A 13,664-nucleotide genomic window follows, 5' to 3' on the forward strand; every position below is an offset into this window, starting at 1 on the left:
TCGCTGTGGCTGCAGCGGCTGGGGTCCTTGGTAGGTGCTGCCTCCGTTGGATGTGCGGTGTCACAAATACTGAATGTGTTTTGTCCAGCTCCTTCCAATTCTCCGCCAAAAACACGGCTCTCTTTGAGATTAGTCATTTCCAGAATGATTTTCTGGATTGAATTAGGCATGACCAGCTCAAAAGCTGACTTGATGTCTGTCACAGGAGTCACTGCCATCCTAGTGGGCCCTGGCACTGTCTTTATTATATTTTCTGCAGACAGTTTTGCCTGACACATATTTGTAGATGAAGACCAGGGGCAGGGCTTGCGGACAGGCAAGCCAGGCAGTTGCTTGGAGCACCCGGCCACTTATTTACAACAACGATTATTGATAAGCCTGGGCTTTCAGGGACCTCTGTTGGTCCCTGGACCTCACTTTGAGAACCACTAATCTATTTTTTCAGTATTCATCTCATTCAAATGTCCCAGAAATTGTGCATTTATGTGTGCAAACATCACATTTTTGCAGTGTGCACAGATTGGGTGGGGGCCCCAGGGATTTCTTGCTTGGAGCCCCAATAGACCTGAGCAACGCCACTGATGAAGACCACTGTATTTCACCATTTTTGACATGAATGTCTTGCTTGGAGGAATTGGAATAGCAATTCCCTCATCTGGTTCAAAATCAGAATCATTAGAGTCAGAGTTGAGCTCAAGATAATCTTTGTTTTCAGACACATCCTCCTCATGATCTAAGATGACTTCCAGAGCCTCCTGGACTGTCATCTTTTTGCTTCTGCTGGTCATTTTGTAAAATTCTGAGTGTAATGTTGGTAGGACTCCCATGCAGAGACCCCCCCCAAAAAAAAACAAAAAAACAAAAACTGAATGTGGAGTTTTCCCACAAGAACATTAATGGCTCCCATCAAAAGTCATAACACCTGCACTGTATGTATGTGTGTGTGTGTGTGTGTGTGTGTGTGTGTGTGTGTGTGTGTGTGTGTACGTGTGTGTGTGTGTGTGTGTGTGTGTGTGTGTGTGTGTGTGTGTGTGTGTGTGTGTGTGTGAAATATGGTGAAATATGTCTCACAGTTACAAAGAAAGAAATAGTCTGACATTTCTGACACCCTTTTACCTCCACTTTGACTGCCCGGGTCAAATTGACCCGAACAGTATCTATGTGATATAAACATGCAGGGGGTGGTTGCAAATATGTGAGATGAACCATTTTCATTTTATATGTTCATTACGCTAATTAAGGCAAGCAGAAGAAGTTTCATACTGAAAAAATACTTTTAACTATTTTTCCTAGATCTTCAAACTTTAAAACGGGTCAATTTGACCCGTAACATAACAGGAGGGTTAAGTCAATTCAATTCAATTTTATTTTTTTATAGCGCCAAATCACAACAGAAGTTGTCTCAGGACACTTTCCCTATAGAGCTGGTACAGACCAAACTCTTTATCATGCATGTAATAATAATGGAAGTATGACCAACAGTAGTAGTAGTTGCAGTGGATGTCAGGCAGGGTCGTGGCAGGAGACGCAGCTATAATCCACAGTCCAGGTGAAACCACTATCCACAGGAACCCACAAGACGACAGTACAGTGATAAAAAACAAATGCTGGTTACAAAATACCTGAAAATATAATTTATTTAAGGATCATTTCGTATCAAAAATTAGAAACTTAGCTGGAGGACATTTTAATAGACAGTTTCTGTCTGAACTGTGGTTCCTTATGAACAAATTTTGTGCAATAAGAGAATCGCAGTCCCTAGAGTAATTTCAGTTTTTAAGTAATGATGATGAACAGGCTTATTTTTGACAACAGGACTGATACCATGACACACAGTTTCATCCTCAACTCAACTCAATTCCTTTTTCTTTATTATTTTCATTGGTGTGTGTGTGTGTGTGTGTGTGTGTGTGTGCGTTTTAATGAACAAAAAATGAAATGATATCTCTCAGAACTGCTTTCCCTGTTTCCCACAGAAGAGTCGGTGATGACTTTAGGGAATCATTTATTTCTAGGACAGATGCCCACTCCTGTCTTTATGAGACTGTCCAACTCAGGGTTTGAGGAAGAGATGTGTTAAAGCGCCATCTGGTGTTTGGTTTATGTAGACCGTTTCAACTCCATGTTGTGTTACTGAGGCATGGTCTCTGGTGCTGATGGAGTTGGTCTTTGAGTCTGAAATATTAGATATGATTGAGTTGCTGGTGAGGGAGAAGCCAGTGGGTGAATATGACCCATGAGAAGAATGAGTATGCATGTGTGTGTGTGTGTGTGTGTGTGTGTGTGTGTGTGTGTGTGTTCATGCAGGGTACAGTGAGACATGGGTGCAATAATGTATGAATAATAAGCCTTACTGGGTACTCAGGTTCAATTCCAAAATCAACACAGTGAGTTTTCTGCAAGGGGGGAAGTTTTCATTTTTTCAACCACCAAAACCTAAATTTAACTTCAATGAAAACACACCACCAGACAGAGCGGCTCAGATGGAGGGAGCCAGCCTGTTCAGAGCATCTCAAGCAGTCAGACTCCAGGACAGATAAAGTGTGTTTGTAGCGAGGACGTGAACGTGCCAACATTTGCTAATGAGCACTAAACACAAAAGAGCTCAGACCAGTGACATTAGTTTTGCAAGTATCTGGTCATGAAGAAAAGTATGCTCAATTTTGACCAGATGATGGTGCAAAGAGCAAAGACAGGGGGTCACCAAAGTCAGTGGGATTCATCCTCTTGGGACCATAAGTGATGCACAAAATTTCATTGTGCTTGATCCAGTGATTGTTGAGATATTTGGGAGCACAAGCTCCAAAGAGCTGAGGGGAAATACAGAAGGTCATAATTAATTGATCATATATGATCCGTCGTTAATAAAACACTTCCTGAGATGTTTTATCTTAAGGTTTGACCTTTACTTTTGTCACTGGAATACTTTGTGGTTTTTAATAAAGAACAATCAGTTCAACAAAACATAATCTAATGATATGTTATCGAATCATATAAAACTGATGTGTACAAAGTTAGTACATCGTTACCATTTCACCCTGTGCACCACTGATCCAACCATCATCTGCACCCACTTAAAGCCCAGTTGCACAGCTAAGATATTTGATTAAAATATGACAGAATAGTAAACTAGACATATTCATCTATGGGCAATTAAGAGTTTCAAGCACATGAAGGAAGACCATGAAGACTCCTCACCGTCCTTTAGTTCATAGAGATACTGCCTTTAACAAAGCAATGCAAAGTGAAAAGACTGAACACAACAGAGAGTTGGTATGCTTTATTCTTTATATTTTAATTAGTTATGGTTTTAAGGCACTTTAGTGCAGAGTCTTTGAAGGTTCCAGCTGAGAGCTTCACTCACCATCATGCCCCTGTGAGACAATGAGAGACAATAATTGGGTGTGCAATTATTTCACTAACAATATTCTTGCTGTATGCAAAAAAATACAATAGTAAAATGGATCTACTGCAAGTATGCTATAGTACACAGCATCCATGTTGTCTCGATCACCAGTACCAAGTGAAAAACCAAACACAGAGCTGTGTCCTGACCTTGGATCCAGAGTCACGGCTCTTGGCTCTCATCTTGTTGACCTGTGACTCAGCGATGTCAGCCCTCTCTTCCGCCTCATCCAGTTCATGTTGCAGCTTGCGAAGCTTGGTCAGATTGCTGTTAGCTTGTTCCTCCTGTTACAAAACGATTAAGTATTTAAAGAGCATGGGAGAAATACATCCATCTGTAATATCAGAATACACCTCGACTTACAGCCTCCTCTGCAGCCCTCTTGTAAGATTTGACTTTCAGCTGCAGTTTGTCTACCAGGTCCTGCAGACGGGCCAGATTCTTCCGGTCCTCCTCAGTCTTCATAGCGTTGAAAAACCAGAGTTGTGTATTTTACAACTGACAAAGGGCATTAATATGAATGGATTGAAGTCGATTACAGCATATAACTACAAAATACCTGATAGGTAAGCTCCTTGACCCGTCTCTCATATTTACGGACTCCTTTAATAGAGTCACTGCCTTTCCTTTGCTCAGATTCCACCTCAGCTTCCAGTTCCCTCACCTAAGAAAATAAAGTCACAGTGTCACAGAAGCCAAGTACCATGTCCACATCTGAAACAGGTCAGTGTCACTTACCCTGGCCTCCAGCTTCTGGATCTGCTTCTTGCCACCTTTCATGGCTATTTGCTCAGCCTCATCCAGGCGGTGCTGCAGGTCTTTGATGGTTTGTTCCATGTTTTTCTTCATACGCTCCAGGTGAGCGCTGGTGTCCTGCTCCTTCTTCAGCTCCTCTGCCATCATGGCAGCGTCAGAAATAGCCTTCTTCGCCTTCTCCTCAGCATTTCTGCACTCCTGCACCGCCTCCTCCACCTCATTCTGAAGCTGAGCTGTGTCGCTTTCAAGCTTCTTCTTCTGGTTCAGCAGACTGGTGTTCTGCACAAAATTGTTTTACACTCAACACCATTAGTAAAATTAGTATGCAGATTGAATTTACTGTAATACCATGACATGATTTGGGCATACCTGAGAGTGCAGCAGCTGAACTCTCTCACTGACATCCAGCAGTTCCTGCTCTGCCAGTTTACGACCTCTCTCAGTCTGCTCCACCATTGACCTCAGTTCATCAAGTTCAGCCTGCAGCAGGTTGTTACGTCTCTCCACAATGGCAATGTTCTCCTTCAGATCATCATTGGCACGGAGAGTATCATCCAGTTGCAGCTGTGAGTCCTGTTCAGAGGGATTTGTTTGGGGGGGGGGTCATCTTTAAATTCTTTATTTCAATAATAAAAAGAAGAACGAAAACAAAGCACAAACACTCATCAATGATTAGCCTCCATAGTACCTTCAGATGAGCATGAACTCCTTTGAGCTGTTTCTGAGCCTCTGCTGCCTGCCTGTTGGCCTGGCTCAGCTGGATCTCCATCGCATTGAGATCTCCCTCCATCTTCTTCTTCACCCTGAGAGCCTCGTTTCTGCTGCGAGTCTCAGCCTCCAGGGAGCTCTGCAGAGTGTCCACCACTCTCTGATGGTTTCGCTTGGCCTGCTCCATCTCCTCGTCCTTCTCAGCCAGCTTACGCTCAATGTCAGCCTTCACCTGGTTGAATTCAAGCTGAACTCGAAGGATCTTACCCTCCTCATGCTCCAGAGAGCCCTGAAAGAACAGTCTCCTCCATTAAATTCAATATTCTTTAAGAATAAGAAGACAGTTAGCACAATGCAAACTTCTGAACGCTCACCTCAGCTTCCTCCAGAGCAGACTGTATCTCAGCCTTCTCCTGCTCCAGCTGCTTACGGATCTTCTCCAGCTCATGGATGCTCTTTCCTCCCTCACCAAGTTGCTCAGTCAGGTCAGAAATTTCCTCTGTTTTGTGCATATTCATTTCATTTACAGTTTTCCCAACCTCATGACTGTATTCAGTCAATAGTAAATCAGTTATGTTTTAATACATCTTCCTACCTTGGAGATTCTTGTTTTCTCGTTTCATGGTCTCCAGATGATCCAAAGACTCTTCATAAGAGTTCTTCAGTTTGAAGAGCTCAGTGCTGAGAGAACGAGCCTCCTTCTGGGAACTTTCCAGCTCAGTCTGGGACTCCTCAAACTTCTGCTTCCACTCAGCAAGGACCTGGATTAAGAATATTCAGTATTAGATTACTTAGCATTAATTTATCCATTCACATTGTGCCTCACATGATTTTCTCTTTCGCCCATCACCTTGTCAAAGTTTCTTTGTTTCTTGTCCAGAGCTGCAGCAGCAGCATTCGATCTCTCCACATCCACCATGAGATCTTCAATCTCACCCTGAAGCCTGTGTTTGGTTTTCTCCAGGGAGGAACATTTAGCATTAGCAGCTTCAACAGATTCTTCTGCATCCTGCAAACGCTGGGCCAGTTTCTTCCTATTTGACAAGGACATATTACAATGATTTTCAGTCCTTCTCAAAAGCATGTTGTTGAAGAGGAGGTAGCTGTTCTTACTTTGCTTCTTCCAGCTCCTCCGTCCTTTGAATGGCATCAGTTTCATACTTGGTTCTCCACTGAGCCACCTCAGAGTTGGCCTTGGACATGCTGCGCTGGAGCTCAGCTTTGGCCTCCTGCTCCTCCTCAAACTGCTCCCTCAACAAATCACAGTCATGGCGCGCAGACTGCACTGCATGGGCAAGTGCATTCTTAGCCTGTAAGGTGAAAGTATAAGCTGTGACAGACGTACTGGCAAATTAAAAATGAAATTATCTGGAGGCTGCATTCACTGCTTTACCTTGCTCTCCTCTTCCAGTTGTCTCTTGAGGTCTTCAATCTGCTGAGTGTAGGACTGCTTCCCTCTGCTCAGCTGAGAGACCAAGGAGTCCTTCTCCTCCAGCTGTCTGCCAAGCTCACCTGTAAAATAAAGTTTTGTCAGCCCCCATATCAAGCTGCAACTGGTGTTTAGTTACATTTCCGTTTGCAGCCTGTAATATCAGAAATGTAAACTACTACTGCATTACTTTTTCATTTTCTTTATTATATACATACTGTTATTGTAACTATAATTGCTGAAAGAAAAAAAAAACACTTAAATGTGATTGTGTGTTAAACTGATTACCATTTTCTGTTTGAAGCTTTGCTTTTTGCATTGTGAAGTCATTGATGGAACGCTGGCCTTCCTCTGATTTGATCCTGTACTCATTCATTTGATCCTCCAGTGAGCGGCTCAATTTCTCCAGATTGGCCTGAGTTAAATGATTCTCATATTAATATGTAAGTCATAGAATGTATACAAGGCAAGCGTTATTTTCTGTATAGTATTGTCTTTGAAGACATACCATGACTTGTCAGGACATACATACCCTCCTTTTGAGAGTTAAATGAGAAGATCAATACCACTTTCATGTCTGTGTTTCAACGGAGGAGCTAAACCAGCAGGTGATGAGACTATATTATACTTAACGTAAAGGGAAAATACCTGCACCAGTATTGTGCTAAGCTAGCCAGCTGCTGGCTGTAGCTTCAGTTTTACTGTGCAGACATCAGGGTGGTAGCAATCCTCTCATCTAACTCTTGGCAAGAAAGTGAAACAATGTATTTCTCAAAACTATTCCTTCAAGATGCGTTCAAGGATCACTGGTTTTGCTCGTCTTACTTTGGATTTGACGATCTGTTCCATGTTGGAGACCACATCATCCAGCTCCAGCCTGAGCTCGCTCTTCTCTTTCTCCAGCTTCTGCTTGACTCTCTGCAAGTTGTCAATCTGCTCTCCCAGGTCAGCCACACTGTCTGCGTTCTTCTTTCTCAGTGTAGCAGCAGTGGCTTCATGCTGCAGAGTGGCCTCTTCAAGGTCTCTGCGCATCTTCTGAAACTCAGCCTCCCTCTTCTTGTTCATCTCGATCTGGGCAGCAGTGGCTCCTCCAGCCTCCTCCAACCTCTCACTGATCTCCTCCAGCTCTCTGGCCAAGTCAGCCCTCTGCTTCTCCACCTTGGCTCGGGCAGCTCGCTCTGCTTCCAGTTCTTCCTCCAGCTCCTCAATGCGAGCCTTCATGAGGTTCATTAGACAATTAGGCATTTTGAGTAGGAATTCCCATAATAAATAGATAACAATGTCATAAATGAGTTTATGCAGTTACCTGTAACTCCTTCAGTTTCTTCTGGAGCTGAGCGCCCATGGCTTGTTCATCCTCAATCCTACCCAGCAGCTGGCTTATTTCAAAGTCTTTCCTACATTTAATGACAAAATGGTTGACATTGGTAATCAGCTGTTGTGTCATAATGAGCATGACGCTAGTGATTGTAGAAGGCTGGTTTTACTTTTTAAGTTTTTCCTCCAACTGCTGCTTGTCATTCTCCAGATCCATCACATTCTCTTGGGTTAACTTTAAGTCCCCTTCCAATTTCCTCTTGGCTCTTTCCAGATCCATTCTCACTTTCTTCTCTTGCTCCAGTGATCCTTCAAGCTAACAGATAAAAAATTCCAATCATTTACTCGAAAAGTTGTGCCTCTAGAACGTGAGATTTAGTTGCAAATGCCGTTGTACTCACATCATCCACTTGCTGCTCCAGCTTGGCTTTGGCCTTGGTCAGAGTGTTGACTTTGTCTTCTTCACTCTGCAGGTCGTCCAGTGTTTGCTGATGAGCCTCCTGAAGAGCTTTCTTCTCTTTGGTCAGCTTAGCAATGATTTCATCCAGAGCTGCCATCTCTTCAGTCAGGTTTTTAACCTTTAAATTATCACCTAGTTAGAACACCTCATCCGGTTGGCAATATGTTTAATCAATGCTGGTCAAAATGTTTTGTTACCTTGTTCTCTGTGGCATGCTTCTCCTTTTCAACTTTAGCCAGAGTCAGCTCCAGATCATCGATGTCCTTCTTCAGTTCTGAACACTCGTCCTCCAGCTTCCTCTTCTTGGCAGTCAGCTCTGCATTCATCTCCTCTTCATCTTCCAGCCTCTCTGTCAGCTCTTTGGCTTTGGCCTCAAGCTGGATCTTACTCTTGATCAGACCCTCACAGCGCTCTTCAGCATCTGTAAGGTTGTCTTGTTCCTGCAAACCAATATGGTAATTAATGACACCTGTGAGTATAAATCTTTGCAATTTTTAGGTACAATGCATCACTGATCTTACAGATTGCACTTGGAGCTGTAGGTCGTTCTTCTCTTGGAGCAGGGTGACCATTTTTTCCTCCAGTTCTTTCTTGCGTGCCTCAGATTTAGCATAAGCCTCTTTCAGCTTTGTGAACTCCTCCTTCATGTTTGCCATCTCCTTCTCAGTCTCAGCTGATTTCAGCAGAGGTTTTATCTTGAAGTACATCTTCATCCAGGGCCAATTCTTGACACCCATGAAGGCACGGACATTCCACTGGATCACCAGTAAGGCATCCCTGGAGACAATATCAGTAAGCTTGAATCCATTTTTCTGTGCCTTGTCTTTTGTGACATTAAATGTTGGAAAAAATAAAAAACGCTCTCACCTGCGCTCAACAATTTTCTGGAACTCAATCCTGGCAAGTAGTCCTCTGGATCTCGCTTGAATTCCAGTGATGATGAGAGCGAGACGATCATCTCGCATCTCCTCAAGAACACCCAGCAGACCAGCTTTGAAGAACACCTAAAAATGGCATAACATCAGAAGTTTTTCCTTACCTGTCCCCAGCACAATCATTTACTCTAAAAAGGAACATTTCTCCTTGTAATTAATTTAGACCTTTGTGTGTCCCAGTTTATACTGCTCATGGTCAATGTCCAAAGAACCCAGAAGTTTTTCTGCTGCTTTCTTGTTGTCTATGAACTGTCCCTCAGGGATAGCGCTTGGATTCAGGATGCGATATCTGAGAAAAGGACAAATATACCCCCCCCCCCCCCCAAAAAAAATGACTGTGATTGTATTGTAGATGTGGAAATCTTTTTTTCTTACGTTTTATTTTGCATTTACAGTACCTTTGTTTGAAGTCTCCATACTGGATCCTGTTGGGGAATCCTTTTCTGCAGATCCTGATGCCCTCCAGCACACCATTACAGCGGAGCTGGTGCATGACCAGAGGATTCTCCATCGCCCCAGGAGTCTTGGTCTCATTGGGGATGATGCAGCGTACAAAGTGGGGGTGAGTTGACCTGAGGTTGGTCATCAGTTTGTTCAAATTCTCCTGTAATATTCAAAAATATTCATTATCAGCAAAGGTGTAGAGACAGTGTCAGTCTTTTTTCTTCAGAGACAAACCAAAAACAAAAGTGTGAAATTTAGAAGTTAGTTCACCCTGTGCAGCGCAGACACAGTCTGGAAGGAAGAACCTTTCTTCTTTCCTCCCTTGCCTCCCTTGCCTCCTGCATCTTGGGCTGTAAAAAATATTCCAAATTCATCATCAATATTTTCATATACAGATGTGTCAAAAGGCTTTAATGTGTTTTGAATGTTGTAATGTTACAGAAAAAGATTAGAGTAGAAATTTACCTGAGTCTGCTCCAGCGTAGCCAATGAAAAGATTTGCCAACACTTTGAGAGTGGACTTCTGAAACAGTCCCACCACAGTCTCATTCAGTGGATCCTTGTTCTTCACAAGCCAGTTGGTGATGTTGTAATCAACAATACCAGCATAGTGAACCAGGGAGAAATGAGCCTCTGCTTTCCCCTTAACAACCCTGGGCTTCTGGAAGTTGGGACTTTTACCCAGATGGTTGTCATATAATTTCGCCTTAAATGTTGCATCGCTGGCTTTGGGGAACATGCACTCCTCTTCAAGGATGGACATGATGCCCATGGGCTGAAGGAATTAATTAGGATTAATTGAATGTAAACCTGCTGCAAAAAATAGCTTTGGTTTGTTACATGCAATGTGAAATCAAATGTAACTCAGCACTAACCTTCTCAATGAGTTCAATGCAGGCTGCCAAGTCCATGCCAAAGTCAATGAACTCCCACACGATGCCCTCTTTCTTGTACTCTTCTTGTTCCAGCACAAACATGTGGTGGTTGAAGAACTGCTGCAGCTTCTCATTAGTATAGTTGATGCACAGTTGCTCAAAGGTGTTGAACTGTATATTTGACAAAACATTCGAAAGAGAGGACAGCAGTTGTCTTGTTTCATTGTTCTTTCTTTCAAATATACAGCTTATTTCATGTGGCATTATCACTTAATCTCTGACACTCACATCAAAGATCTCAAAACCAGCAATGTCCAGCACACCGATGAAGTACTGGCGAGGTTGCTTGGTATCCAGAGACTGGTTGATTCTCACCACCATCCACAAGAACATTTTCTCGTACACTGACTTGGACAGTGCACCAATCGAGTAATACACCTAGGAAATTGCATGAATTAATGACATTAAAATTTAAACTTGCTTTATTCCCCAATGGATTTCAGTGCAGTACCTCCATTTTCAACTTACTTGCTGCACATTCTGACCTTTGGTGACCCATTCGTTGCCTACTTTGACTCTTGGGTGACACAGGCCCTTGATGAGGTCAGCAGAGTTCAAGCCCATCAGATATGCAACCTTGTCCACATCTGCAAATGGATTTTGTGTAGGAGAAGCATTTATTATGCTGTTTTGTGTATAAAAAAAAGCACAACTTGGTAGTTGTGCACGTGTTTTAAGAGAATAAAAGTAAACTGTCGATTGTTCTGATAATGCTTTACCCTCTGTGCCATCAGGCTCTGCTTGCTCTTCTCTCTGCTTCTGTTTGAACTTCATGTTTCCATAATGCATAATGGCACCAGTCAGCTTGTAAATACTGTTCTTCTCCTCTTGGGTGAAGCCCAGGACATCAAAAGCTTCCTTTAACAAAATAAAATTGGGCATCAAAAGAAGTTTAATTCAAGACAGCATGGTAGGTTGCCTTAATGTTTGATAAATACAGCACTGTACTGTAGATTCCTTACATCAGTTGCCATTAACTCCTCAGAATCATTAATTGACGTGACAGTGATCTCTCCTTGGGAGATGAAGGCATAGTCATAGGGGTTGCTGGTGATTAGCAGCATTTCTGTCAAAGAAAGAAAAGAAAGAAGAGTTTCAGTCTGTCTGTATGTATGTGGTATTTCTTGACAGCCGTATATATTTTATGTTTCATCCAGCACTCACCCAGCAGTTCTGGTTTCTGTTGGGACAGAATCTGGTAGAAGATGTGGTAGTCTCTCTCAGCCTTGAGCTGATAGGTGACACGGGATTTCTCCAGCAGATCTGAGAACATTTAATATATTGGTATCAAGGTTTATTGTTGACCTTAGAACTATTTCCATACCTTTAAGTCATGTATGCACTGTGTACTTACATGTTTCAATATCAGCTGAAGACAGTTTCCCACTCACTCCAAAATGGATTCGAATGAATTTACCCTGTCATGAGAAAAGGTTGTTTAGATGCTGTCAGTGTGACACAGTCATATCTGCACATTTACTCTCTGAAATGACCAAACTTACAAATCTGGAAGAGTTGTCATTTCTGATGGTCTTGGCATTTCCAAAGGCCTCCAGGGCAGGATTGGCCTGGATGATTTGATCCTCCAGGGTGCCCTGTGGGTTCAATGCATGCCAACATTTAGGCCACAAAGGTCAAAAACTTAGAATGTTTTCCATAACACACTCATTAAAAAGAAGTTTAAAACCAACCTTTTTCTCCTGAGCAACATCCTTCTTGCCAGAAACAGCTGCGATGCTGGCAAAGTACTGGATGACTCTCTTAGTGTTCACAGTCTTTCCCGCACCAGATTCTCCGCTGCAAACAAAAACAAGCATGTGATCTGAACACGTCATGAAGACAAACCTTAAACTCTGCTCTTCAAATTGATTCAGATTTAACTTTGATGAATTACTTACGTGATAAGAATAGACTGGTTTTCCCTGTCTGTCAGATTTAAGACAATGTTGAGTGTCAGGATGTTGTTCTTTAAACATTTGGATGGTGTCAACATTTACAAAGAACTGAACATACCTGACAGCATGTACTGGTAGGCATTGTCAGAAATGGAGTAGATGTGAGGAGGAGCTTCACTCCTCTTCTTTCCTCTATAGGCCTTGACCACCGACTGATCGTACACTGGCAGCCACTTGTAGGGGTTGACAGTCACACAGAACAGCCCAGAGTAGGTCTGTTGATGAAGATGCACAAAACACAAAAAACATTTTTTATGGGACTGAAGATTTCACACAATGGGAAGATCAGTAGATTTGTGGTCTTTACTCACGTAGATCATCCATGCTGCATAACGCTCTTTGAGGTTAAACAGCACAGCAGGTTCATGGAGGAAGGTGAACATCGCCATGTCCTCAATTTTATCAAACTTTGGCGGGTTCTGAGGGTGAATATCAGCCTCCTTATGGGTTACAGTCTGAAATGATTTACCACACAGAATATCTCAGTTTACATTAGATTGACTACTTTTCCACTTCTGTTAGTCAGTGTAAATATCTCACATACTTACTTTTCCATCCTCAGTTTCAACGGTGACTTTGTCGCCATCTCTGCTGGTGACTTTGGCTTTAACGTACTCCACCTCAGGGTCGGGCACAAAACACTGCCTCTTTATGTCAAAGGGGCGAGTCTGGGCCTCAAGGCGCTCCTTGTCTGACTTTCTCAGGAAGGTGGCAGCAGACCCGAACTCCGCCATGATGGAGTCGCTGCTCATCTTGGAACCTGTGCAGTACAAATGATGACTTCACATAGACTTGACATGTGTACTAAACGAGATTTATTCACTAAATATTTGTCCACATGAGCACTGAAACAAATTCTACAATACATTGTTAGTCCTGTCATTTAAACGTTGATGTAGATTTAAATCAGATGCGCTGATAGTGTCATCTTACCTGTGTCTTCACCTCTTTGGTAAGATGATTTTTATATCTGTTGCAAATCATACACAAGGAATACAATTTAGAAACTGTTAAACCAAAAAGATGTCATAAAGAATATAATCCACCATTAAAAATCTCTTCCGCCATACTCACCCTCAGGCTATCTGGTTACTTGCCTCTTGCCTCCAGTCTTCTTTATAAAGGGTGCCGTCCAATCATAAAAGGCAGAGAAATTAATTATTCAGATCTTCCATCAGATGATCTATTTAGGCTGGACGTGTTGAACTCTTTGACTTATAAGGCTCATCACCATTTGTTCTCACATGTCCAATAAGGACCACCTGCTTTTGGCCCACCCCTTCCTATCCTACGGGACATTGTTTAAGTAATTGTCCATT

The 13,664-nt window shown here is 42.6% G+C and overlaps 1 protein-coding gene across 1 annotated transcript; it reads right to left on the bottom strand.

Moving 5' to 3' along the window:
- Window positions 1–2,657: 2,657 nt before the first annotated feature.
- LOC143314534 (myosin-6-like) lies at window positions 2,658–13,316 on the bottom strand. The gene is made up of 39 exons (XM_076721597.1): window positions 13,279–13,316; window positions 12,894–13,105; window positions 12,657–12,800; window positions 12,404–12,560; window positions 12,289–12,316; window positions 12,082–12,187; window positions 11,893–11,985; window positions 11,745–11,808; window positions 11,555–11,653; window positions 11,353–11,456; window positions 11,110–11,248; window positions 10,859–10,977; window positions 10,619–10,768; window positions 10,331–10,501; window positions 9,921–10,230; window positions 9,726–9,805; window positions 9,410–9,615; window positions 9,177–9,300; window positions 8,944–9,080; window positions 8,598–8,853; window positions 8,274–8,516; window positions 8,018–8,194; window positions 7,787–7,932; window positions 7,606–7,696; window positions 7,125–7,514; window positions 6,588–6,714; window positions 6,264–6,382; window positions 5,984–6,180; window positions 5,721–5,904; window positions 5,466–5,631; window positions 5,245–5,369; window positions 4,851–5,159; window positions 4,532–4,735; window positions 4,145–4,441; window positions 3,966–4,070; window positions 3,770–3,865; window positions 3,521–3,690; window positions 3,365–3,374; window positions 2,658–2,810 (listed from the first exon to the last, which is right to left on the bottom strand). The coding sequence occupies exons 2-39, from the start codon at window positions 13,095–13,097 to the stop codon at window positions 2,658–2,660; spliced, it is 6,000 nt and encodes a 1,999-aa protein (XP_076577712.1). The 5' UTR covers window positions 13,098–13,105; window positions 13,279–13,316.
- Window positions 13,317–13,664: the final 348 nt, after the last annotated feature.

Source organism: Chaetodon auriga, chromosome 21, assembly GCF_051107435.1.
Source record: "Chaetodon auriga isolate fChaAug3 chromosome 21, fChaAug3.hap1, whole genome shotgun sequence".
Classification (NCBI taxonomy): Eukaryota; Metazoa; Chordata; class Actinopteri; order Chaetodontiformes; family Chaetodontidae; genus Chaetodon; species Chaetodon auriga.

Excerpts from the sequence above, each read along its gene's own strand:
- LOC143314534 (XM_076721597.1), bottom strand. The coding sequence starts at position 13,097 with ATGAGCAGCGACTCCATCATGGCGGAGTTCGGGTCTGCTGCCACCTTC. Across the intron at positions 5,905-5,983 it reads GAGGAGCTGGAAGAAGCAAA|GAAGAAACTGGCCCAGCGTT; the intron begins GTAAGAACAGCT and ends CTTGTCAAATAG. Across the intron at positions 5,632-5,720 it reads AACAAAGAAACTTTGACAAG|GTCCTTGCTGAGTGGAAGCA; the intron begins GTGATGGGCGAA and ends TTCTTAATCCAG.